Here is a 27,458-nt window from a genome sequence, read left to right on the forward strand (position 1 = left end):
GACAGTTTGGGTCCAGAAAGTAAAAATCCAGAACAAGATTTTGTTTCATCCAACCAGTTGAGTGGTTGATTGAAACAAAATCTTGAATTTTTACATTCTGGACCTGAACTATTCACCTCTGGTAAAAGTGAACACTGGACCATTTCTCCATCCTTAATGTCTCTTGTCTCCTCAGTGCCGCTTACACATAAAGAGCGCAGCCGACTTCGAATGGCTGAAGCAATGTCGCTTCTACTTCAGCGAAGACACTGACAAGATGCTCATTAACATCACAGATGTGGGCTTCATCTATCAGAACGAGTTCCTCGGCTGCACGGACCGACTGGTCATCACCCCGCTGACCGACCGGTAAAAATGCTTAATCTCAAGAGCACATGCCCTGATCTCAATATGGATGAAGCATCAAGGATTTTTTTTATTATTGCGCAACTGAATAAACAACTTAGCTTGTTACATAGCCAAAGGATTGGACTTGCCAAGCCACCTACAAAGGAGAGTGTCGCATCACATGACCTGGCTACCTGACCTAAACAGAGACCAGAGAGTGAAAGAAAAGCAGCCAATGAGTGCTCAGCATATATGTGGGACCTCCTCCAGGACAGCTGGAAAAGTATCTCAGGAGGCCACCTCATGAAACTGGCATAGAGGAGACAGTAGAGTCAGTCAGTCCCTGGGGCAATTGGGGTTAAGGGCCTTGTGGCATCACTCTGCCAACCAAGGGATTTGAGCTAACAACCTTCTGAATCCTAAGCCAAGCCACAGAGCTGCCCCACCCCCCTCAACATTTTTTTTTTTGGTTAATACTTTTTTGGTCAGTGCATAATCCATATATGTTATTTTATACTTTTGATGTCTTTATAATTATTCTAAAATGAATAGTGCAAATAAACCTTTCTATAGGTAGGTGTATCCAAACTTTAGACTGGTACTGTATAATCAATAAGCAACATTTATGATCAATAAAAAGCTTAGCCTGCAACATTATGGCATATATATACGTGAGAGTAGAGAACTCGCGTACAGTTACTGAGGTTTCTTTTGCAACATGGTATAATAAAATTAAACTCACCGTTAGTGATTTTTATGTACAAATATATTTGTAATGGGCTCCGAAATGCTATACTACTGTACATTTGTGGTTGGAAGGTGGGTAGATGGGATGGAAGTATAAAGCTTGTTAGATACAAAGTGCATTTGTAGTGCGACATATGACATAGTATTTGGTTAATTGAAATCCTTTATGGAAAATGTGCGAATGTACAATAGAAGCATGACTGTTTCATGATGACCTTAGCCGGTTACCGATGAGCCATTTCTTTCTTTTGAAATTATGTTGCTATTCATAACTACAAGGCTGATGTTCTGCTGAATTACGTCAACATTAAGTATTATTGTCCGAGATCTGTATCGTTGAGTCTATGATTGCTGTGTTACACTTTAGTTACTGTTAGGCGCGTTGGAGTGATTTGTGGTCACATGTCACCTCTGTCGATTTAGCTATTGCTGCAGTGAGTAGGCAGTTACCCCCGCTTTGTGTTTCTGCCAGGTGCTACATCACACTGGCCCAGGCGCTCGGGATGAGTATGGGGGGGGCCCCGGCTGGGCCCGCCGGCACCGGGAAGACGGAGACCACCAAGGACATGGGCCGCTGCCTGGGGAAGTACGTGGTGGTCTTCAACTGCTCCGACCAGATGGACTTCAGGGGACTGGGCAGAATATTTAAAGGTACAAGTGAAGATTTCGATTTCTAACTTGGAGTGGATTTTGCGCTTAAAAAAGTGCTTCATTTCGGAAGAGCCATTTCTGCAGTTATAGCTCAAACCGGTACTGGCTAATGCCCTTGTGGAGTCTTAGGCAAACTTCACTGCTCAGCTTCACTTTGTTTCTGAGGGCAATTTGGTAAGTCGGTGCTCCCTCAGAACATGGTGCCCCGGGCACCCGCCTATGTTGCCTAATGTGTTGACGGTAGCTAGTTTTCTTCCTCGTGTGGGGCAGGTCTCGCTCAGTCGGGCTCCTGGGGCTGCTTCGACGAGTTCAACCGCATAGATCTCCCCGTCCTGTCAGTGGCTGCACAGCAGATAGCCATCGTGTTAACGTGCAAGAAGGAGCGCAGGAGGACGTTCATCTTCACCGACGGGGACAGCGTGGAGATGAACCCAGAGTTTGGGATCTTCCTCACGATGGTTTGTCTTCAGAAATTACTATCAGTGTAATTTCATGGAGATTCAGAACAAGGGAAAAAATGTATACATCATTTGGGTTGAATTGCTAAAGGTTTCTTTACTTAAGTATCATATCCTGTCATACCATGTAAATCACATACAGTAAAACTATTTTTGTTGGAAAATTTCTATTATATTCAGTGTTGGGCATTTCAGGTCCATAAGCAACAAATCCAGACCAAGATTTTGTTTCTACCAACCAGTTGAGCATGAAGAGTCACAATATGTGACTCTGAACACTTATTATATTCACTGAACACTGATTATATAAAATTTATATTGTTAAATCTATATTTTCTCACTTTTTAAGTAAAAATTTCAGCCATCCTAGCTCCTTTTTTTACTTTTATAAATAACGGTGTTTCATCGGCCACTGCTGCCGTCTTCCGCGGAGAATAAATCCCCACCTCCCTGGGGGGTTCTCCGCCTGAGCAGCAAACTCAAAGCCCCTCCAGGGTTGTAATGAGACTTCCTTGGATACTTTTATGAGGAAGCCTTTTAAGTGTGATGCCTTTGCAGTCGTTCATAACACATACTGCCATTCTCTTTATTCTGGTTTTAAAGTAGCTGTCTGATTTGTAAGAACATAAAGCATTTACATTTTGTAGAGTTAAAAAATACTGCTCCTGAGCACAAAATATGGGACTTTCTCTCCAATTAATGACTTTGCAGGTTCATAGCTTTTGCCATAAGTCACTAATTGTTCGAAATTAATTTTATTTACACGGATACTTACAGTAAAGCATTCAGTTGTGCAGCATGGATAATAATAATAACTTTTTTGACACCTTTAGAACCCCGGATATGCAGGTCGCCAGGAACTCCCAGAGAATTTGAAGATCAACTTCCGCTCAGTAGCTATGATGGTTCCTGACCGTCAAATCATCATTCGCGTGAAGCTGGCAAGCTGCGGCTTCATTGACAACGTCGAACTGGCCAGAAAATTCTTCACCCTCTATAAACTGTGTGAAGAGCAACTTTCCAAACAGGTGACCGACTTTAGCCAAATGCTAAATTGTCGGTTAGACTTATAAAGCGTGCGTTACATTTCATGGGTTGTGTTGTATCGCCTGTCGCTTGTAGGTGCACTACGACTTCGGACTCCGAAATATTCTATCAGTTCTGCGCACGCTCGGGGCAGCGAAACGAGCCAATCCATCCGACACAGAATCCACCATTGTCATGAGAGTTTTACGGGACATGAACTTGTCAAAGCTAGTGAGTAAACAGAATATTTTTGGTTTATATAATTTATTCTAATATCATTTCAGTAAAATGCTGTTAGAATGTATCGCCATTGAGTTTTATCGCATTGTATTTTCATAATCTTCCCCCTTGTTTGTTTTAGCAGGATATTTATTTCATGGGCTAATCAAAATTTTTCAGTGGGCGCATCTGTTATAATCATGCATATTTAATAAGATCCCCTTTTGGAATTCCAGAGTGAATGTTTAAGTCGGTGCATACTTTCTGTGTCCCTGACAGATTGATGAAGATGAGCCTCTGTTTTTGAGCTTGATTGAGGACCTCTTCCCTGGAATTCAGCTAGACAAAGCAGGCTATCCCAGCCTGGAGACAGCTATTGACAAACAGGTGGGGGGCGGGGGGGGGGGGGGTCTCCTTTAACATGTGAATTACAGATCCTCAGGAATTACACATCACCCGATGTAAGAATATATTCTGACATAACACTGGCTGATAATTGCAAATTGATTTGCTCTTTTCATCGAAGGTTGCTGAAGCTGGGCTGATTCGCCACCCTCCTTGGAAACTGAAGGTCATCCAGTTGTTTGAGACGCAAAGAGTTCGCCATGGAATGATGGCCCTGGGCCCAAGTGGAACGGGAAAAACCACGTGCATTCACACCTTAATGAAGGCGATGACAGGTTACCAGCCTATTACACCCGCATAGTGCCTCTTCATATTCATGGACATAAACACAAAACCTCCCCTTGTTATCCTCCTAATTTAGTGTGGCCGGGTTTAAACAGTGTCACACAGACACATTATGTGGTACTTTATTCGCTAACTGACCAAAATAATAATGAAATGCGGGCAGCAGGACTTTATTCCCCATTTGGTATGTATCTAAAAAACTGTGTGCATTACCACGGTAACCAGGTGTCAAACAAACGGCACAGAATCAGAAGATTGAAACGCATACGGGGTTGTAACCAGCTACTATGAAGGCATCCCATGTTCTGCTTGTACGTGTGTTTGGGCACGCAGACTGCGGTGAGCCGCACAGGGAGATGCGGATGAACCCGAAAGCCATAACTGCTCCTCAGATGTTTGGCCGCCTGGATGTCGCCACCAACGACTGGACCGATGGCATTTTTTCCACCCTGTGGAGAAAGACCTTAAGGGCCAAGAAAGGTCAGAGTTTTACCTGTCTGAAATACCATGTTGTGTATCCATGGTTTTAATGTAAATTAAGTATAAATTCTAAATGTTGACAATACGTTCGTAAAGTACTACATTTTTACATTTCACTTTAATAAATACATTTTTGAGTGAAAGATATTTCTACTTTAAATCTTTCGATTCCCAGCCAGTGCAATATGTTTTCCCGAATTTGCCCATAGGGTCGATGAATTGCATCTTGTCTTTTAATTTGTTATTCAATTTTAGTGAATGTCACTGTCTTGATCGTTCTTTAGAGCTCTTTCCAGGAACTTGCCCTATCCTGTTTCCAGAGGCTGTCATGGCTACTAAGGGTCTCAGTTTAGATGCCCTTCTCTTGGATTTCGAAGAAGAGGAATGACAGCCGATCGATGTCCTGAAATGTTTCTGACCATGATTATTAAATAAGCCATATGGACCTCCTGCAGGCGAGCACATTTGGATCGTCTTGGACGGGCCAGTTGATGCCATCTGGATTGAGAATCTCAACTCCGTCCTGGATGACAACAAGACGCTCACACTGGCTAACGGGGACCGCATCCCCATGGCTCCCAACTGCAAGATTGTCTTTGAGCCACATAACATCGACAATGCGTCCCCCGCTACGGTGTCCCGTAATGGGATGGTGTTCATGAGCTCCTCCGTGCTGAACTGGAGTCCAATCCTAGAGGTAATTTGCATAATATAGGGGTTAACAGTTCAGAATTCCGCTGCGCTGCAGAACGCTGGAGCTTTGGGGGAGGGGATAGTTAATTTCCAAAAACAAGCTACATTCTGATCGCATCTAATGGAAATGGCCAAACTGATGCCCCCCCCCCCCCCCCCCACAACCAAGTCAACAAGTTTTGTGCCACCCTATGAATTTATTGTTATTATCACATGTGTTGGAATACATGGTACTGTGAGTGTTTTTATGTTATATAGTTAATAATTTCCTTCCTTGGGGCTTCCGGTTGATACTAAACACTGTCGCCCTGGAGTACTTACAGTACTGAAATGGCAATTTAGCTGTGGGTTTTCCTGAATGGGCCAAACTGGCTCCCAATTCTCATTTCACGGATAACAAACTGTTGAATAATGTAAGAAAGTGGGTCACGTTCAAAGAGCAAAACAGAGAAGCAGGTTGGACTGCATTTATTCCAGAGCAGCGTTTTCCAACCCAGTCCTTCGGGACCCTCAGATCACGTTTTTGCAAAAACCCAAGAACAGGGTTCCTCCCAGCTCCCTGCTCTACACGGAGCTGGGAGGGAGCAAAAATGTGGACTGTCTGGGAGGGAGCAAAAATGTGCACTGTCTGGGAGGGAGTAAAAATGTGGACTGTCTGGGAGGGAGTATAAATGTGGACTATCTGAGAGGGAGCAAAAATGTGGACTGTCTGGGAGGGAGCAAAAATGTGCACTGTCTGGGAGGGAGCAAAAACCTGGACTGTCTGGGAGGGAGCAAAAACGTGGACTGTCTGGGGGAGAGCAAAAATGTGGACTGTCTGGGGTCCCCGAGGACTAGGTTTGGGAAACACTGTTCTACAGCAAGGAAAGAGACAAAGGGCATAGCCTTAAGTGACGAGGTGCTGTTGTTTGTGGCTCCTCCCAGGGCTGGCTGAAGAAACGTTCCCCCCAGGAGGCAGAGGTGCTGAGGGAGCTGTACTCATCCTCCTTTGCCGAGCTGTACCGCTTCACCATCCAGTATTTGGAGTACAAGATAGAGATGCTGGAGGCTTTCGTGATCATGCAGAGCATAAACATGCTGCAGGGCCTCATTCCCCCTAAGGTACGACTCTACAGCTCTGTGCCCACAACGCTCTGCCCTAATTACTCAAAGCTCCATTTGAGTCCCTCACCCAATACTTCACTAGTATTCCTGAAAATACATGGACTAAATTGGTCCTCATTTCCTTCGTCGAGTGGACCATTGACAGGTAGATAAATACTTTCACAAAGGCCCATTGTTTTTGATTTTTTTTAATCTTTTTTTTTTTGAGAACCATGAAAAGTACTTCACCTTTCCCAAAAAAAAAACAAAAGCCCCTTGGTGAATCACAAAGAGCTGTGTAGCTGATGAGCAGTCAAGCAGCAGGGGGGCAATGTTACTGCGGGGGCATGTTTTTATAATTACTGGACGGAGCTAAACAGATGGGCACGTCCGGCGTATTTATTCTCCGCGGTAACAAACGCGCTGACCACACTCCATGGTGCTCAAACGGACCTCGGACTAATGCGCCGGAGCTGTTATTGTCCCACTTCACGTTGCCTGTGATTTTCTTTATGCGTCTAGCTTCTATCAGGAGGGCTGCGTAATTCAGCCACATTAACTAAATCACTAATTCAATATAAACAGACTATCTTTGAGGCCGGGATAGTAATGGTGAGAGGTTTTTGGCTCTGCTAAAATGGCTGCTATTTTCCTAATAGAGGAGCTCTCTGTAGTTTTAAAGTAATACTCAGGAAATCAGTGTTTTGTGCTCTCCTGATTATATTGGGTTTTGTCCATGAAAATTGTTTGTGCCTACATTGACAATGTTAGTTAGGTAGGGTTGTACAAACAAAGCCAGCCGGGTAGTTTTTGGTAGCAGTGGTTTGGCGTTGACCGGAAGGCATCGCAGGTTACTTCACAGGGCTGGTTTACGTTTTAGGAGCAGTGCGGGGAGGTGAGTCGAGAACACATGGAGCGGCTGTATGTCTTTTCGCTGATGTGGAGCGTTGGCGCCCCCTTGGAGCTGGAGGACCGCAGGAAGATGGAGGGCTGGCTCCGGAACCACGGAAGCATCCGGCTGGACCTGCCGGCCATCGCTGCGGAGAGCGACCACAACATGTTCGACTACTATGTTAACCAGAGCGGTCAGCATTTCTGAGCCGAAGCCTAACGGGAATTTTCGCATCCTGACATATTCATGTAATGCGACTATTCCAGATGATGAAAGTGAAAATCACATTTAGCAGTGCTTTATGCCAACAGAATTAATATATTAGGAGTGAAGATATTTCTTTTTTGAAAAATGAAAACTGTGTAAACTTATTTTCTTGTGTTCCTTATGTTCCTCAGCGTACCGTAACTTACAATGCCAAATTCACGGTGCTGTACATGTTATTATTCATTTAAAACCCCATTCCATGTGGTTTCCAGGTGAATGGGTTCACTGGGACACTCGAGTAGAGGAGTATATCTACCCCCCTGACAACACCCCAGAATATGGGTCCATTCTAGTGCCCAATGTGGACAACATCAGAACTGATTTCCTTATCCAAACCATCACCAAGCAGGGCAAGGTGGGAACCACCCTAAGCAATGAACGATTTAAACTGATATGGCTAAAATTAATTGCAAAATTCTTTGCAGAAGGCATGTATGTTTACTCAAAGAACTACTTCAAAACAGTCAGGGGAACTTACGTTTCAGTTACAGAGACACTGGATCGAAACACTGCCAGAATAACACGGTCTAAATAATTCAAAGCTGTTTGGGAACTTCTCAAAGCTTCTTAACCGTAATCCTTCTTTAACCGGGTCCCCAGGCAGTGTTGCTGATTGGAGAGCAAGGAACCGCTAAGACAGTCATCATCAAGGGATTCATGTCAAAGTACGACCCCGAGAGCCACGCAGCTAAGAGCGTCAACTTCTCCTCCGCCACAACCCCTCTCATGTTTCAGGTACCTTCAGAAACCTCAGAAGCTTTTCTCTGAATTATTCAGAATGTTTCTTCCATTTGCATATTCTGTTTATTATTGTTTTTACTACATATTTCTGTGTTTGACTACTGACTAATATTTACTGATAGTTCATAGCCACAAAACTAAGCATGCTTGTTGACAGCTTTTTATGTGATGCAATAACAGGCTTACAGCTGAAAATTACTGATTAGTAGTTGCGTCACATGATGTGTGATTTATTTTTTTTTAATAATTACTTTACATACTGTAATTTGGTACTCGAATAGTACAGTTAACTGAAGATCAAATTTCCAAAGCCCACTCAGTCTACATGATCTTCAAGAAAATGTCTATGGATTTACTGTGTTGTGGTAATTAAATGAAAGTTCTTTATTACTGTAGATTACATGAGGATTGAGTGAGTCTTGGTTTCCAGTACTATAACATATGATGAGAAAGCCTGACTTTAAGTCATTAGCTGTTTCATCTGAAAAACAACATAAAATGCACTGAGTGGGTTTTGGAAATTTGCTGTCCAATGGCGTGTAATTCAAAGCTGGCTTATTCTAGCGCACCGTGGAGAGTTATGTTGACAAGAGAATGGGAGCGACGTACGGACCCCCGGCAGGAAAGAAGATGACAATCTTTATAGATGATGTTAACATGCCAGTCATCAACGAATGGGGAGACCAGGTACGTTAGTCCGCTGCCAAAATGGAAGGACAAATTAATGTGCCCTCTCGAGGTTCATCATGGCATTTCGAAATAGGGACTAAAAGCTGTAAAAACTAGCTTTTTGGATGGCTTTCAAAAACATCTAGAAGATAGGACACATAGTTTCCTCTATGTGCACTTTGGTCCATTATCTTTAAAATTGGACACTTCGATGTCATTGACTAATCCTTGTCCAGGTAACGAATGAGATTGTGCGGCAGCTGATGGAACAGAATGGGTTCTACAACCTGGAAAAGCCTGGGGAGTTCACCAGCATCGTGGACATTCAGTTCCTGGCGGCCATGATCCACCCGGGGGGGGGCCGTAACGACATCCCCCAGAGACTCAAGCGGCAGTTTTCCATATTCAACTGCACCCTGCCCTCAAACGCCTCCATCGATAAGATATTTGGTCAGTTGGAGGCCCAGATGATTGCTTGTTATCTCTGTGATCTTATTACCAGGCATTTTTCCTGAACACGTGTGACTGTCTTACTCTCTTGCCGTCCAGCCATGTGCAGGTTAATTTTGCCGTGGAAAAATCTGCTTTTCAGCACAGACCTCATATGTTTGGTGTTTGATATGACAGGTAACATATTGCCGTATTAGGCTTTCATGTTAGTTACAGCGCCTGTTAAAGTTAACCCTCTTTTCGTGGAATATCGTTTTTTTTCTTATGAAGTCGGACTCATCTGATGTTTCACCAAACCCTTGTGCTCTGTGCAGCCTGGCTGATCGGCATCGACTCGCTTCCCTTAATGTTCCCTTCGCCTCCGCACTTCATCTGCGGCGTGACGGTAATTGCCTTCCTGCTTTGGCAGGTGTGATCGGCTCGGGACACTTCTGCCCCCAGCGCGGCTTCGCGGAGGACGTGCGGCTCTGTGTGGCTGCCCTCGTGCCGCTGACCCGGCGCCTCTGGCAGGCCACCAAGGTCAAGATGCTGCCCACTCCAGCCAAGTTTCACTACATCTTCAACCTGCGTGACCTGTCCCGCATTTGGCAGGGCATGCTGAATGCCACGGCGGAGGTGGTCCGCTCTCGCACGGTGAGCACTCCTATTTCTTTAAGGGCCCCTTATGAATCCCTTGTGTAACGGCTGTGTAATGATGTCCACGCACATGCAGACAGTGTAGAACCTCTTCATCTCAAAACAGGTTGTGTTACAACTGTGGAAGCACGAGTGCAAGAGGGTCATCGCAGACCGCTTCACGGTATCTGAGGACGTGGAGTGGTTCGACCAGGTGCTGGCTCAGCTGGTCGAGGAGGAGCTGGGAGAGGAGGACCGGGCTTTCGTCGATTTTGGAGTAGATTCCTACTTTGTCGACTTCCTGAGGGATGCGCCTGAAGCTACAGGTATGGGGATTTGATGAAGTGCAGAGAGTTCCTAACACCACAGTCAGGAACGGTATTCACCTCCACTCACATCATGCATTTACATGGGGCCTGTGCGGTGTGGGGACCCCTGTTGGCCACAAACAGTCACTACACTAAGGGGGATGGATGTCCTGAGGTGACTTTTTGACTGGGGAAGTACAAACCTGTCCCGAACTGTAGTGTACAAACACATTAAGTCAACTCTTCCTTCTTTTTATCTTACTGATTATAAATGACACATTTTATCACTATAGGTAGCAACAATTTAATGGGATATACTGTACATAAACTTAAATTATGCTTGCGGCACTATTCTCCGAGGGTTGTGCAGTTTTCATGTCCTTCACTGGGTGCCTCTAGGTGCCTGGCTTCCTCCTACCGTTCAGGGCACAAATTTAACGGATGAACTGAACTTAAATGGATGGATGGATCTTCCAACCCATGTCTAATTACATGACTTTGACGGACAGGCGAGGAGCCCGAGGACACAGATTTCGACATGCCCAAAGTCTACGAGCCCATGGAGTCGTTCCCTAGCCTGAAGGATCGCCTGAACATGTTCCTCACCATCTACAATGAGAGCATACGAGGAGCTGGAATGGACATGGTGTTCTTCAGGGATGCAATGGTTCACCTGGTGAAGGTAGGGGAAGAAGAACTTGTAGGACTAAAGAATGCTGAAAGCTTTAAGCATTTCAACTAACAGTTACACCTAAGCAAAGTCTGGTCACCAGAAACCTACAAAGCGCCGGTAGACTTTCATTAAATTAAGATAATATGTGATAAGGAATCTTTGTTCTCTGGGTAGGTTTCCAGAATCATCCGGACTCCCAGAGGAAACGCCCTGCTGGTCGGAGTGGGGGGTTCTGGGAAGCAGAGCCTGACGAGGTTGGCATCGTTTATTGCTGGGTATAAAACCTTCCAGATCACTTTAACCAGGTATGTCAGCTCGCCTAACCACAACTACCCAGATATGATTGAAAGAGCAACATTTTGGGTTCATATTTGTTAAGGGTTTGGGTGCGAAATATATCAAGTGTGCAAACTGGTTTTATCACATGCTGTAATAACGCAAGCTGAGCTTTCCAGTGATTGCATATCTGTTACGTTGGTGGCCAGAATGATTGCACTGTGGTTAACTGTTAAAATCGACTTACCATTCATTTACAGTGTAAATACTTTTGAAGCATCCATTTTAATTATGCACAATTAATATTTGTGACCTCTTATTTAGCCAGAAAACGTCAGCCAATAAGATATGTAGTGCTGTTTTGATATGAAATGAATCTTTGTCAAAACTAGACGACGGACATTGTCATTTAGTTCCAGTAGGTGGTATATTTGTGCAACTCAGCAGGATTTTTTCCATTTTCAAAATACATAACCTGAAACACATTTAAACCATAGTATTTCAGAGAGTCTTTTGCCTTCAGCATGTGGCTAGTGATAGGAGAGACAGCACTACACATTTCAAACTGAAATCTACATAGACAGCCGTTCATCTGCTGCTAGCAAATGCTGTGGCGTACGCTATGGACTATGGGACTCCAGTTACTTGTCTCCTGACATGACCCTATGATACTTCTTTGATTATGTGGATCCTCTTCAATGCCTTTACTTTTTCTCGCTTTCACTGTGGCGGAGATGCCCTCTGTGGAAGCACTGGGCTTCTGAAAATGCCCACGGCGAGTGTGACCTCACGAGGCCGTGCGAGGCTCCCGCACGCCCCCTTCTCAATTCCGGCCCACCTGCTCTGTGCCCTCCTCTGCTCCCCCAGGTCCTACAACACCTCCAACCTGATGGAGGATTTGAAGGGGCTCTACAGGACAGCAGGTCAGCTGGGCAAGGGGATTAGCTTCATCTTCACTGATAATGAAATCAAGGATGAGTCCTTCCTGGAGTACATGAATAACGTTTTATCGTCTGGAGAGGTCAGTACTGCTCTCCCCGATCCATTGTTTAAGCCAGTGTTTCTCATTTCGGTCCTTGGGGACCCTCAGACAGTCCGCGTTTCTCCCCCCTCCCAGACAGCCCTCCTAACAGGCGGTCCTTGAGCACTGGGTTGAAAAACACTGGTCTAAGTGCACGTCCTGGGCAGGGTCCTTGGTGGGGGGTGGGGCAGGAGGGCTATTCTTGGAAGCACAGGGTGGAAGGCAGAGGTACTTCCTGGATGGGATGTCAGTACATCCTGGTGCACAAACACCCTTCACACTTACACACACATGCATACACTATGAGCAAGGTGAACCATTTGGTGATGATGCCACTTAGTCTGACCTCGGGAGGGAACCAGAGGACTCGCAGGTGCCTACAGGACATCAGGAGAGCGTGCAAACTCCACATAGAGGGAGCCATGCTTACACCCCCAAGGGGCACTGTGGGGGGCAGTTAGGACGATTCCAAGGGCCCCTAAGCTTTCATGGGGTCCAATTTTCCACACGTTCCAATGCACATGACCCAAAAGTATGAGTTTAAGGGTAGTTCCAACAACTCGTTTTGCAAAATCTGCTTTTGAGACTTCCTGTGTGTGGACTCGCTTATAACACACCTGTGAACACATGCTTACGTCTAAGAGACAAGAAACGATGGGCTATTTTTAAAGGTCCTTTTCCATCATTTTAAAATGTGCGGCATGCGCCGACCTGCGTTTCTGAAGCTTTACAGAATAAATCCTCCAAAATGTCTGCTTCCTGTCATTTTTCTCGATTATAAAAAATTAAGTGGAAGCTTTCAGGCAGCAGCTTAACAAAGGACTTTAGAAATACGGATTCGGTAAAAAAAACGTTACTCTGCCTCAGTCTCTGCTTGTGATCCACATATATCAGGGCAGATGTCTTATTTAGCTTCTCTGCTGTACTGGGCAAGGTTACAGGAAAGGCCTGGAATGACGCCCCCTGGTGGCGCAGAGCAGTTTCTGTGTTCAGACAGCCATCCTTGCTGAACTCTGAAGAGAGTAGCTCTAGTAACACCGATTGAACCACACAAAAATCATAGGCACTCAAATCAAAGTTGCCATATCAAAGTTGATATATAACTGCGCAGATATGTATTAATGGAATAAATATGAAACAAAGAGAAAAATGGGCTGAGAGAATCAATATGAAGTATAAAAATAAAGAAATATAAAATAGATGAAAAATGGCTGATATATGGAATATGGCAAAGTGTAATGTGCATTTGGAAATAGTTGGTCCTTATTGGCCCCATTTATGGCTGGTGTTTGGTTTTGAAACAGCTCCCTGATTGGGCTGTATGTCAACCTTCACCTCTACTCATGCCGGTGTGTTCCACTGCAAATTTTCACAGCTGATTCCCAGTCGTTCTTCGGTCTTGGTTTTGCCAGCGACTTGTAGTGTATCCAGCCTGACTTTGCATTTAGTATTATTTGAAGGGGCCTAAATGATACATTTAGGCCTGGTAAGCGCTTCTGATGTCAGTGAGACCTGAGAGGCTCAGAAGGAGCTTCTGCCCTCAAGCCATCAGCATGCTTCGTACCTGATTGACACTTTAATTTATATCTGATTTATGCCCATCGCACTTTATTAGAACTGTGTTGCACATCTCAGGCCTTATTTACTCTACAGTGCATTTTTATTTTTTTAGCTTTTAGGATAACTTTCAGTGTTTTTTATGTCTATTTATTATCATATGGCTATTTTAAATGTCTTTCCGCTGTCACTGTTCATAAGGCAGTGTTGACCACCTTCCGTGTCACTGCAGGTTACGGCCTGACTGTATACCTTGCACGCGAAAAATAAAACCCTTGAATCCTTGACCAAACTCGAGACACCCGCACAAGCCTGAAACTTCTTTCCAGAAACTACTTCTCCAGTCACAAACTGTGACTCCACTGGTCAGATCACTGACCCCAATGAAACCGTTAGGCTTTGTGGAGATGGTCAGTACAGTGTGCAGTGAAATGCTTGGTTGCCTGACTCCAAGACAATAAAATGGGGGACATAAGTATGAGACAAACCATTAAACAATAATCATAAATATCCATAGATAATGTGCAGAAAATATGTTTCAGTATCTGATGGTTGTAAGTAATAAAACCGAAAGTAGCAGGTGCAATAAAGGCAAAGAAAATTACACTTAAATTGAAACAGACACTGAAAGGATGACATCTGGACGTAGCTGCATGTCCCCAGTGTCATTGAGAGAGTTCAGGTAGAAGGGAGACAAGCAAAAGGAAGCGAGATGATGGACAAGGTCGGCTTCCTTAATTTGCCTGTGAGCGGTGAAGGAGGGAAGCCGTACTTCCAGCCGTACGCTCGCCCTGATCATCTCACACTCTTCCACTGGGCTTGGCTGAGGTGTAATTTGCTGTCACGGTGCCTTTCTGTAGTCCTTTAATGCACTGGGGTTCCGGGGTGGTGCAGGGCCCGCCGCAGATGTTCCGCCGTACACCATCTGAGATTCGCTAAATGCAGCCGTAATGAGCTTGCCGCTATTTTTACAGTGTCAGGTAGAGCACTTCGTCACACAGCGGGACTCCAGCAATTACTGCAAGAGGCAGTGTCATCATTTCCCTCTGCTTAAATCCTAATTGCATAATTTACCTAATTTATGTTGCTATTCTGAGAATCTTAACATCTAAGACCAGGTTGACAAAGTGCTCCCAAGAACTAATTACTCTCTCTTCCTCCATGCCGGAATGATCCGCGCTTCTGTTTTCCATGCCATCACCATCCAGGTGTCTAACCTCTTTGCCCGAGATGAGATGGACGAGATCATCAGTGACCTCATACCCATCATGAAAAAAGAATCACCGCGGCGACCGCCCACCAACGAGAACCTCTACGAGTACTTCATGAGCCGCGTCCGGCAGAACCTCCACGTGGTTCTGTGTTTTTCCCCAGTGGGGGAGAAGTTCCGAACCCGAGCTTTGAAGTTCCCGGCCCTCATATCTGCCTGCACCATGGATTGGTTCAGCCGTTGGCCTAAAGATGCTTTGATTGCAGGTGCATTTTCCTAGTTTTTCTGGTCTTAACTACCCCGACTGTAAAACAGGCCTTTCTGGAATTATTATGACACTATCACACAATATAAGTCAAAATCAAAGAGAAAATCATGAGACATCCTTTCTTACAGTGATCAGACGCTAATCACAGGGGATGGGTCAGAACGTATCGATTTATTGGGCTTTTCATTTCAGGATCATTTTCGATGGGGTTGGACAGGGGACAAGAGATAAGAAACTACACACAAGAAATAGAGAAGCTGTTTTGGCAAATGTGGAAATGTTAACCTTGGATGGGAGAGAGGGCGCTAACTCTTAGGGTGGGTCATTCAGGTTTTGAGGGGATGAAAGATCAACCTCTTTTATCAACCCTCAACACCTTGCCCCCCCTTGCTGGGACAGCCTCTCCTCCCCACACACATTTACACAGAAATGGTTTTGATAACATTGAAATGGGTACCAAGCTTCATATTCATTCACTGCACCTGTTCCTTATTTCCAAATGCTCCCAGATAATTACAAGTTCCTTCCACCTCCGTAACTCCCGGCTCTGTGCACCATCCTACCTGGAGTAGATGTTATGTAGATTCTTCTCAAAGTTAAATATAATGATGCCTTATGTAAAAGACACCGGATGATTCCTAATGCCGCATTTTGCCACAGTGTCAGAGCACTTCCTGTCCTCCTACGACATCGACTGCTCGCCGGGAGTCAAGGCCGAGGTCGTGCACTGCATGGGGTCCTTCCAAGATGGCGTGGCGGAGAAGTGTGCCGACTACTTCCGGAGATACCGCCGGTCGACCCACGTCACGCCCAAGTCCTACCTGTCCTTCATACAGGGTTATAAAACCATCTACAAGGAGAAGCATTCAGAACTGCAGACCCTCGCCAACAGGTCAACATCAAACCGTCTATTTATGTGATGAGATAAAACTCGATAAGCTAGAACTTGATAGTCTCTATCTCTTAATTAGTTCTTATGCTATTTCAATGGGAGTTGTTGTCACCTGTGGCCTGTACTACAAACCGGATTTAAGGTACCACAGTTTAAATGGACTTCATATTCGTTCACTTACATTTTGCCCAGACTACCTTAAATCCGACAAGTTACCCTGTTAAGCCAGTAACCCCGCTTCGTAGTACAGGCCACTATTTCACAGTTGATCTAATTGATATTGGTTCTGTTTGTGGACCTTTTATAATGCTTTGTGGAAAACATATTAACTGAATTTAATTTCACGACAGGATGAATACTGGTCTCCAGAAGCTAAAAGAGGCCTCAGAGTCAGTAGCCGTCTTGAGCAAGGAGCTGGAGGTTAAGGAGAAGGAGCTTCAGGTCGCCAATGAAAAGGCTGACATGGTTTGTATCTGTTAATGCTGCTAACATGCACTGATGAAGGCTTAGCACCAAAACGCTCATGCTACATTCATGGTGGATCTGTAATAAAACAATGGCAACCATCTGAGTTCAAGTTTTTATTTTTATTATGTTGGCTTGTTGATGAACCAATGGTATTAGTCATCTGAGAAGGTAAAGGCATTTTTCCTTTCATCTGCTAAGAAATGTAGATGAGATCGTCTGACACAAGGCAGCAGCTACTCCTGCCCAACAGCTTCTAACGAACCACCCATTAGAGGTTTTTAAATTAATTATGAAATTTATGAATGAATGCTGCGAAAAAACAAAAGCTCAAGAATCCGAAACGACTGAAGACAATGAGCGTCTGAATGTGCTCTGTCTGATTTTTTTTTTATTGGCTTCATTCTAAGGTCTTGAAAGAGGTGACTGTGAAGGCACAGGCTGCGGAGAAGGTGAAGCTGGAGGTCCAGAAGGTGAAGGACAAAGCCCAGGTCATCGTGGACAGCATCTCAGCTGACAAGGCCATCGCGGAGGAGAAGCTTGAGGCCGCCAGGCCGGCGCTGGAGGAGGCGGAAGCCGCGCTGCAGGTATGGGACGCGGGAAGCTTCCGGGAACTTTCTATTGCGGCTTCTCTGCTTTGTCGCTCACAGTTGGACAGGGAAATGCGTTTCTGCCTCCTCCAATTATATTTCCTCCTTTTTGCCAGCTTTGTTTTTGAGTTTTTAGGTGCCGCTCCGGTTTTTCCTGGTGCCTGTGATGCTGAATTAGAGGTAGTGTAGTGGGCATGTAATGTTTCTGTGACTAACTGAAGCTTGTAGCTCCTGTGTAATTACGTGCTGCCTTGGAGGGTTTAAAAATAGAACTTGGTGATGGCAGGAGGTCTCACACAGCCATGACCGCTGAGGTTTCACACTCTGCAGCCATAAATCCGCTTTATAAATGTGGCCTCTGTGAGGTCCTCTTCTAACCCTGCTACCAGCTTCTAATTTGCAACGGAGGCTCCTAGCAACGCTTCAGCCAATGACAAAGAAGCTGGGTGACATCATGCTTTTTTTCTGGGTGGCTTGTTATCGTAATGCAGGTCATGAACCTTTGACATGTACGAGTCGGATAGACGCAGGAAATGCGATAGTAATGTGAGATGAAGATGTCAAGGCCTGTCTCTGCCTCCATAAATAATGGCACTAGTCAGCTATTGCTTTGAAAGCAATCTCTTCTGTGAAATATTTATTATTTATAAGAATGTACATTTTCTTAAATATTGTCCATTTAGAAGAACATAGCGGGGGAAATGTTGAAAAGCACGAAGGCGTTCTCTCACTCGCTTACTGACTCTCTCTCCTTTCCGTCTCTGTGTCGCCCCGCCAGACGATCAAGCCGTCGGACATCGCCACGGTTCGCACCCTGGGGCGCCCGCCTCACCTCATCATGCGCATCATGGACTGCGTGCTGCTGCTCTTCCAGCGCCGGCTCAACGCCACGAAGCTGGACCCTGAGAAGAACTGCCCCGTCCCGTCCTGGCAGGAGTCCCTTAAACTCATGACGGCCGGTAACTTCCTGGGAAGCCTGCAGGTAACGAGGTCTGCGAAACACGAACCAGATGTAAACACTGAATCCTCTTTCAAGCTGATACATTTCAGTAGAGTTTGCTTGGGTTTCCTGCAGTTACCCCATGCAGGCCGATGAATTGCACTTAGGCTAATTCATGACGCTAAATCATCCACGGTGTGCGAGTGTGCTGGTGTGTCCTACGATAGATTGGCATCCAATCCGCGGTGCACCCCCGGTGTTGCCTGGGACAAGCCCCAGGGTCTCCCCCATTATCCTGTAAAGGAGAATCCATCAGGTCGATGACATCATCACAATCTTTTTTAGTGATATCGAAAATAGTGAAGGTATCTCCAGCAAGATGATGGAAAATAGTGAGTAAAAATGAAAAAAAAAAAATACAGCAAAAAAAATCAGTGTAACTAATTAAAGAACGTTAATAAGGAATCCTTGTTAATATTTTGTGCTGTGGCAAATGCAGTTTTCGTTGAATACCACAGTGTCGCTGATCGATGTTTCATTTATCGCCCAGAATGTGTTATGCTCTCGCCTCTAAGACCTACGGGCCTTTTCAGTTCTCTAAGGGGATTGAGCACAGGCTAGAAATATAAAATGTATGAAACATGGCAGAAAGTGGCAGTCGTGCAGGGAGAGGGATTCTCCGCGACGCGCTCCTCTTCCGCGGCCTGCGTCCGATCCATGGTGACGGGCTCTCCTGCATCTGAACCCCCCCAGCAATTTCCCAAAGACACCATTAATGAGGAGGTAGTGGAACTGCTGGTGCCCTACTTTGAAATGAGCGACTACAACATCGAGACGGCCAAGCGGGTCTGCGGAAACGTGGCTGGCCTCTGCTCCTGGACCAAAGCCATGGCCTCCTTCTTTGCCATCAATAAGGAGGTGCTCCCTTTGAAGGTACTGTATGCTCTGCGCACCCGTTAAAACCGATTTTACTGATTGCATTAGTACTGTACTAACTTACTGGTGCGCTATTTGATAGATTCCCCCAGTTCCCCTACCTTGGGCGTCCAGTGGGTCGACATGAGGTTAACCCAGCCCTGCCCCCCATCCCCATAACGTACTTCTGAGTGGTCACCAGCCTAGGTCACAAGCTAGAATCGGGGCACCTACTCCAACAAGCCTTATTGACCCACATGGTCATTTGAAATCACGACATGACACGACGTGCAAACGAGTGTAGGAAACCCGATCGTGCAAACTCCTTTTCCTTCTTTATGCGGGTGCCCTGTGCCACTCTCAGCAAGATGCCACCCTGGGGGTCTAATGTCGGCCATAACTAAATCTGCCAGTGCATGTCCCTCTTTTAAATATGAGTGTCAAGATCACTCTAAAAATCTTAGCTCTGCTTCTAGGCTGAAGGAACAATTAACGCAAATTACATTAAGGGATCAAAATGTTACATTAACCATATCCTGGGGCGAATTATCTGCTCATCATGCACACGTTCCAGTCTGTATGCCCTCTGTTTGACGATGTGCTTATTAATTCAATTAGGAAGGTTAATCTTTGTGGCCTTTTTTTTCCTCTCCTACAACCACGTCGATTTGCAGGCTAATCTGGCAGTGCAGGAGAATCGTCTTGCCATCGCCAACGCCGACTTACAGAAGGCCCAGGCGGAGCTGGACGAGAAGCAGGCTGAGCTGGACGTGGTCCAGGGAGAATACGAGAAGGCCGTGATGGAGAAACAGGTGGCTGCCTGCTGTTCCGGGGACCCTCAGCCACGCAGCGCTGCTTTTTCACTCGCTAAACCTGGCAACCACCAGATGATACATAGCAAAAGAAATGGCTCGCAGATTTTGCAGGTTTTCTTGTTCAAACTTGCTTTTGATAAAGACAGGTAGAGCCTAACAGTTAACAAATAGGTAAGCTAGTAGTACATAATGTTTTTTTTTCTTTTTAGCTATGGTAATTCTAATTTTAAAATGCTTCTGCCATTTTTCAGGGAGTTTTGACAAACACCTCTGAAGAACAGTGAGTGTGTCATTTACAAATCAGAGTCAGAATCCATGACGCAGATGCGTCCAACAATATAGAGCAGGCAGTTGTGTAAATATCATTAATTAGTTCATAATTCTCTGCTGTTAGTTCAGTCTTAGGGAACTAAGACGTCTGATTATTAATTTTTCTGAGGGTTGAATTGTCAGGGAGTGGGTGATAATTTTAATATTGGCTTACGACACTAGGAACATTAAATTAGAAAGTCTTTCATGACCTTAACAAGCATAATTCTTAGTAATAAAATTAAAAGGCACAAATGTCTGAATTCAATGCCTCTCCATCATCCCTTGTCACATGATCATTCACACCTCCGAGTCATGACCCGCATTTTGGGTCATGGTGGAAGATTGTTAGCTGGAATGCTTTGCCACTGTTAGTGTTATTTACCTGTGTGTTTTGGTTCATGCTATTGTAATTGTTGTCATTATTTTGTATTTATTTTTCTAATAAACTAAAAATGTCAGTAGCACCTTACTTAAGGCCATGTTTTTAGTATTTTATAAACTCGTTCATGAATAACAAATTATAATGCACTTATAAAAAATTATAAACATGGCTTTATAAAAAGGTATTTGCAAAAATTTCTAAACGAATATAGATACCTTTATAATGCAGTACAAATGTTACGCTATAATGTGTTACGCCTTTTGATGGATATTTATAGTCATGTTTATAATGCTGTATGAATGCATTATAATGCATTATGAATGTGTTTATAAATTGCTAAAGACATGGCCTTAAGTAAGGTGTTATCATACCTTCCTTGTCCTGGAGATGCCCTGACGTTTCCTGCCAGCTTACTATCTCCCACCCCCCATGTGTAATGACCAGGCCCTCCGGGAGGATGCTGAGCGATGCAGGCACAAGATGCAGACGGCGTCAAGCCTGATCAGTGGCCTGGCCGGTGAGAAGCAGCGCTGGACCGAGCAGAGCAAGGAGTTCGCCGCTCACAGCAAGCGCCTCGTCGGTGTGTCCCACAGCCGGCCCCCCCGAGCCACAGATGGTGTTTACCAGCACTCAAACCACACATTTGTCTGCCCCCCCCCCCCCCCCCCCAGGGCACTATGCTAAATATTAAATAAAGGCATTCCATATTTAGGAGATGCTGAAGCAGCATGTTATGCTAACTAGCTAGCTAGCTACAATCTTCTGACTGTACTCGTTAGCTATTAATTTCATTTTTAAAATATCTGAGGGGGGTCAGGAGCCCCCGAGGTCACTACACTAAATTTTAAAATAAAGGCGTTCCTTATTTAGGACATGCTGAAGTAGCATGTGCTGCTAACCAGCTACTGTAGCTATGATCCCCTGACTAAACACACTGCGAAAGGCATCAAGCCAAAACGCGTTTGTGCTATGACGTTCAATTAATTAAAGCAAAGTGCAACCTGTTTTTGTTATTCTTTATAGATCTTCTGACTCCCCATTTATGACTCACTGCTTATGTAGGTTTTGAAACATCTGAGGGGGTGAGAGGGGCCCCGAAGAGACTTTTTTTATTTTTGGGGGGTTTGAAACAACAAATCGGCCCCTGCTTGATGCTTGGGAGTTCCTGAAATTGTAATAATTAGGGGAAGCGTTGTGCAATTTCTGTCCCTTGGCCAGGTCCTCTCCACTCATGACATGTAGTCGTATTTTATCATGATCACCCTGCTTAATGTCAGCCGCATTCATTTGTTTTTTGCATTGTTTAGTGTTGCATTGTAATAATATAGTTTCTCATTGATATTCTGCTAAATGTAATTCAAATAGTCCCTGCACAGTTTTAACATGGGTAAACAAATGCTTTCAGACTTTATTTCTAGACTGTAAAACTGTCTGTGGATTATGCTGATTTAACTATAAGGGATGTGCTCTTATTTTAGGTTGAAATTAACAAAGATAAATTAGAGATGTGCTTCATTTACTGGTACATAGATCAAAGCAAAATGGACCATAGTTTGAAGACTTAATTTCTTCTTCTTTTTTAATTGTGGCTATTTTATGGTGCAGGGGACGTCTTGCTGGCTACAGCGTTCCTGTCGTACTCCGGCCCTTTCAACCAGGAGTTCCGGAACCTTCTGCTGACAGACTGGCAGAGGGAGATGAGGACGAGGCAGATCCCGTTCGGGAACAACCTGAACCTGACCGACATGCTGATCGATGCTCCAACGGTGAGCGAATGGAACTTGCAGGGGCTGCCCAACGACGACCTCTCCATCCAGAACGGCATCATCGTCACCAAGGCCACACGTTTCCCGCTGCTGCTGGATCCTCAGACTCAGGGCAAGACCTGGATCAAGAACAAGGAGGCCAAGAATGAGCTGCAGGTGAAGTTCACAGCTCAGGCTTTTCTGTTACCACCGTTCTACGGCTTCTCGATTCACTGCGGCTGTATTGGGAGGGATGGTCGTTCTGGCAACACGCTGCCTTTTGTTGGCTATTGAAAACTCTACACTTCGTCTACAGTTACTGATATTGCTTTTTATTGTCTTATTTTACTTTTGTTTACTTCACTTTTGTAGTTATTTTTATTGTTGTTTTAAACATTTCTTATTATCTATCTTTTATGTTATTTTTCTTTGTATAACGCATTTCCCTTTCAAACAGTTCATGAAGCAGGTGGAAAAACACACATGCACCATGTGTGTTTGTGTAGATGGCGAACTTACACTGTACAAAGTGTACATGTACAGTGGTACCTTGGTTTGCGAGCATAATTCGTTCCGGAATCGTACTTGTAATCCAAAACACTCGTATATCAAAGCAAATTTTCCCATAAGAAATAATGGAAACTCAGATGATTCGTTCCACAACCCAAATATATTCATGTAAAAATGATTAATACAAAATATAAAGTAAAAATACATAAAACAAATTAACCTGCACTTTACCTTTGAAAAGAATCGTGGATGGTGTGAGAGAGATGAGAGAGAGGAGAAGAGGAGGGTTATTTTGTACCACGACTTTCTGTTGGCTCACTGGAATCTTTTTCTTTTTGTGCGACTTTAACAAGGAACCTATACAATGACAGCTGCTTTTGCCTCCTTTTCGATTTCGTGGAAATGTGGACATTGCATTGTGGTTAAACAGATTCATCGCTCGTACTGCTACGGCCTTATTCGGGTGGTGCTTTTCTACTAAATTTTAACTATACGAGTGAGGGACGCCGACTGAGACCGAGCATGGGAGACGATTACCCACAATCCCGCAGAGAGAGAGAGAGAAGAAGAATCGGCTCAGTTGATTACGTGATGCTAGGCAGACAAAGTGTGTATGTAATACACATATGGCAAGACCTCGCTCGTTTAACAAGTTAAAATTAATTAAAAATTTGTGCTCGTATAGCAAAACACTCGTAGACCAAGTTACTCGCAATCCAAGGTTTTATTGTACTTGAAACTTGAAACTTGAAAAGCTGAATTTTGCACCCTTCTTTCAGGGTGCATGCAGTGATTCGGCCTGATCAGTAAAACATGAGCCTTGTACTATTTGTCTGAACTGCTGGCAAAAAGTTATGGAAATAACAGATGCAACCTCTAATCTACTTGTTAATAAGTGAGTAATGAAATGTAGACAGAGAGCTGAAAGTGGATTATCTAGTTTGAGCCACAGCCTGCCTACCTTGAATCTCATTGCCGTGAGGACTCTTAAGCCGAATACATAGCAATAAGTTTCCACTGTTCCAGGTCACCTCCCTGAATCACAAGTACTTCAGGAACCATCTGGAAGACAGTCTGTCTCTGGGACGCCCTCTACTCATCGAGGATGTCGGGGAGGAGCTGGACCCGGCATTGGACCACGTTCTCGAGAAAAACTTCATCAAGACGGGCTCGACGTACAAAGTAGGGTATCGGAAGGCTGCTTGCTGAAGCACCAGTAATGGGCTGCATGTACTGTAGCGAGGTCACATTTGAAGGGCAGTCAGACGCAAGTTAGATTTTGATTAGAAAACTAAGCAATAAAAAAAAAAAACTGAATCACAATCAAAGTTAGTAAATAAACTCAGATAAATTGTGAAGATCTACAGCCCCCCCCCAGGAAACCATAAATGTGCAATTATTTTTACTGTGGGCAGTTGTTTTAGTAAAAATTTTACTAAATGTTACTTTTATAAATAGTAACAATAGAGAAACTTGTCCACCAGCCATACTACCTGCAGTCCAGACTAGGTATTCCATCTGACACTAAGCAGGTTTGGGCCTGGCCAGTACTTGAGTGGGAAACCAACTAGGAATGCTGGGTTGTTGCTAGAACAGGTCTTTGTGTGGCCAACAGGTGAGCCCACCCTGTGGTCTCTGTGGATCCCAATGCCCCAGTACAGTGACGGGGATGCTGTGCTGTAAAAGTGGCAACGTCCTTCACATGAGACACATAAACTGAGGTCCTGACTCTCTGAGGTCATAAAAGATCCCTGGGCATCCTTTGACAGAGTTGGGGTGGTGCCCCGATGCCCAGGCTAAAACTGCCCACTGTGGCCCTATCACATCTGGCCTCCTAATCATCCCCTGTATCTTACTGGTGAATTCCCTGCTGCCCAGTGCCTTTCCATGGACTTAGACCTCTGAGCCCCAGAGTGTCAATGACACAATTGCTTCCACTTTCTTTAATCCAGGCACGTTTGACCCAATGCTACGCTAGTCAGACCTAAACCTTTCTTTGAGGTTCTATTTAGGGCAGGGTGGGCAATCCTATCCAGAAAGGGCCACTGTGCGTGCAGGTTTTCGCCGCAACTCCTTAATTAGATAACTAATTAGAGGACTGATTGGCTGAAGAGTCCTCACACCTGGTTTTGAACAGCTGACCTACAGGTTATCCCAAAAACCCGCATACACACCTGCCTTTGGCAGATAAGATTGCCCACCCCTGATTTAGAGGAAACCTGAATTCCTAACCTGAAGGGAGTAAGAACCTCATCAAACCACTTAGCAACAGACACCCACCACTTCCATTTCCTGCTCTCCATTTCCCGGTCGCTGCTTTCAGATCATATCTGTATGACCAGTTGACTTGAAGCTGAGCTATATTTAGTCTCGATAAAATTTCCTAACGCATTAGTATGTGTAATTATTGTAGCACTATAGCCAGTATTGGTATTTTTTGCGGTTCTCCGCGATTGAACTCTCTAAATTGTCCTCTGCCATTTGCTGCTGTGCAGACATCTCTGCTGACAGTTACACATTAGTGTGTGCAGTATATATGTTATCTAAGCTAAATTTAGACATGCGTGTTTGAGGTCATTTTTGGTAAATGTGTAGACAAGTCAGCCATAGTACTGTATCACTCTTCCAAAATTGATATAAAGTGACTATGTGAAAGTCCTCACTGTTCCGTTACCATACTCAGCTTTATTTGCATAAAAGGGATTTTATGTGGCACTATTTTTAGCAAGTAAAATCATTCTTAGACTTTGAGTGTTTGTTTTCCTGGGTGAGCATAGAGTGTAATTTGATTGATCATCACGGATGATTTTACTGTTCGTTTTACTGGAATAATATATGAAAGATTCACTAAGACAGGTTAAATATGTGTGTCTTTTATAGCATCGGTCGAGAAAGCATCAGCTGACAGGGCAGTAAATTAGAAGATGTCTTTGTCAGGCACGAGTTCCCTGGGAGTTTGCCGATAGCTTGTCAACAGCGATAGCTGCTGTGCCACACGGCAAAAAGAGAAAAAAACACCATGAAAAAGTATCTTCATTACTAGAAATAACTGGTCATTTATTTTACTTTAAAAAGTGTAAGTGCATCTAAGTGAAAATGATACAGCAGCACAACATAATTTCCATGTTGTTTACATTTCAGTGTCCATTGGTGCTTTTCAGTTTATCCAGTTTGATGTTTCATCACGAGTTTCCTGCATAAAACGTTACAAAACACTTTGTACATTTTGTTAATTTTTACATATCATTACTTCAGGATATACACCGCTAAAAGGAGATTTAGCTCTGAAGTGCAATAAATGCTTGTTCACATGGCGAGTTTAAAGTCCCCACATTGCAGTGGTTACAGTCCCCTGGCTTTAGGGGTCAGCTTCCTATTGTCGTGTGTCTGTCTTGGCACCAGGTGAAGGTGGGAGACAAAGAGGTGGATGTGATGCGTGGATTTCGCCTTTATATAACGACCAAGCTCCCCAACCCCGCCTACACGCCGGAGATCAGCGCCCGTGCCTCCATCATCGACTTCACCGTCACCATGAGAGGTCTGGAGGACCAGCTTTTGGGCCGAGTCATCTTGACTGAAAAGCAGGTGAGGGAACAGGGAACAAAGCTACGAAACCTACACTTTACTTTGCAGACAGCTTTATCCAAAGCGACGTACATTTCCAGTGCCTGGAGCAATTGGGGATTAAATGCCTTTCTCAAGGACCCAACAGTGAAATGTTTTGTACAGCCACAGGGGATTTGAACTTGCAACCTTCTGATTATGGCCATTCTTTCGTGGCCACAAATTAAAGCAGTATAGCCCCTCATCTATGAGCCCAGAATCTTCAGTCAGCTGTGCTGGAGAGAGCTAGACTTAAACCTCAGGAAGAGATCTACTACTAGTCAATTGCTCATGGGCTCAACCAGGATCTGAATGAAGCATCTCTAACACTATAAGCAAGAGCCATACCCCTAATCCACCAAAGCTGCACTATTCACTGTCACTTCCTGCCTGTTCCCATACATGGGAAAAAAATAATCAGACCAAACAATAGTGAGCTTCCGACTGACAGCAGATTATAGCTACACCAGTGCTGGTTTCCATCATGCACAGAAATGGGAACTGCATCTTCTCATAAAACCTGAGGTGTCACCAAAGACAGGCACTGCGTGTTAAAACATCATGGTGTACTGGATATGTGTCCACTGTATTACACACTGTACAATTCTGTTTATTTACTACAGAATTTTGTGCTATCTATCTATCTATCTATCTATCTATCCATCCATCCATCCATCCATCCATCCATCCATCCATCCCTGCTTTGGCTTTTCTGGCTGACCTATACTGCTCCAGTAAGTCTATCCATCTGCATAGGCAACAAAATGGTCACAAGCAGCCAACATAAATCGAACAAACCGTGAACGGGCAGTTTCCTCCTGTAAACTGTCTGACTCAGCAACAGGACCCCATGTCAGGGAACTCCAGTGCTCCAGATAGGCCCTGATTCTTGGCTGCGATCTGTGTTTTTTTTTTTGGGCTGGAGAGAAACAACATGTCTCTGTGGATGTGTGAGTGTTGGAGCTGGA

The 27,458-nt window shown here is 44.5% G+C and overlaps 1 protein-coding gene across 2 annotated transcripts in view; it reads left to right on the top strand.

Annotated features, from left to right (window-relative positions):
* dnah5 (dynein, axonemal, heavy chain 5) overlaps window positions 1–27,458 on the top strand; it is a 69,762-nt gene that overhangs the window by 30,938 nt on the left and 11,366 nt on the right. For both annotated transcript variants that reach the window (XM_023815099.2, XM_023815103.2), the window contains 31 exons: window positions 176–348; window positions 1,547–1,725; window positions 1,996–2,183; window positions 3,017–3,211; window positions 3,306–3,440; window positions 3,708–3,815; window positions 3,955–4,108; window positions 4,452–4,598; window positions 5,054–5,295; window positions 6,216–6,392; window positions 7,255–7,459; window positions 7,746–7,888; window positions 8,134–8,268; window positions 8,839–8,961; window positions 9,180–9,393; window positions 9,803–10,026; window positions 10,136–10,334; window positions 10,826–10,998; window positions 11,164–11,294; window positions 12,133–12,286; window positions 15,052–15,319; window positions 15,982–16,213; window positions 16,564–16,678; window positions 17,089–17,265; window positions 18,047–18,250; window positions 18,962–19,141; window positions 19,798–19,935; window positions 21,077–21,212; window positions 22,238–22,554; window positions 23,914–24,069; window positions 26,290–26,472. In XM_023815099.2, coding sequence (XP_023670867.2) covers window positions 176–348; window positions 1,547–1,725; window positions 1,996–2,183; window positions 3,017–3,211; window positions 3,306–3,440; window positions 3,708–3,815; window positions 3,955–4,108; window positions 4,452–4,598; window positions 5,054–5,295; window positions 6,216–6,392; window positions 7,255–7,459; window positions 7,746–7,888; window positions 8,134–8,268; window positions 8,839–8,961; window positions 9,180–9,393; window positions 9,803–10,026; window positions 10,136–10,334; window positions 10,826–10,998; window positions 11,164–11,294; window positions 12,133–12,286; window positions 15,052–15,319; window positions 15,982–16,213; window positions 16,564–16,678; window positions 17,089–17,265; window positions 18,047–18,250; window positions 18,962–19,141; window positions 19,798–19,935; window positions 21,077–21,212; window positions 22,238–22,554; window positions 23,914–24,069; window positions 26,290–26,472 — 5,505 coding nt within the window. The remainder of the gene's footprint in view (window positions 1–175; window positions 349–1,546; window positions 1,726–1,995; window positions 2,184–3,016; window positions 3,212–3,305; window positions 3,441–3,707; window positions 3,816–3,954; window positions 4,109–4,451; window positions 4,599–5,053; window positions 5,296–6,215; window positions 6,393–7,254; window positions 7,460–7,745; window positions 7,889–8,133; window positions 8,269–8,838; window positions 8,962–9,179; window positions 9,394–9,802; window positions 10,027–10,135; window positions 10,335–10,825; window positions 10,999–11,163; window positions 11,295–12,132; window positions 12,287–15,051; window positions 15,320–15,981; window positions 16,214–16,563; window positions 16,679–17,088; window positions 17,266–18,046; window positions 18,251–18,961; window positions 19,142–19,797; window positions 19,936–21,076; window positions 21,213–22,237; window positions 22,555–23,913; window positions 24,070–26,289; window positions 26,473–27,458) is intronic.

Source organism: Paramormyrops kingsleyae, chromosome 9, assembly GCF_048594095.1.
Source record: "Paramormyrops kingsleyae isolate MSU_618 chromosome 9, PKINGS_0.4, whole genome shotgun sequence".
NCBI classification, from domain to species: domain Eukaryota; kingdom Metazoa; phylum Chordata; class Actinopteri; order Osteoglossiformes; family Mormyridae; genus Paramormyrops; species Paramormyrops kingsleyae.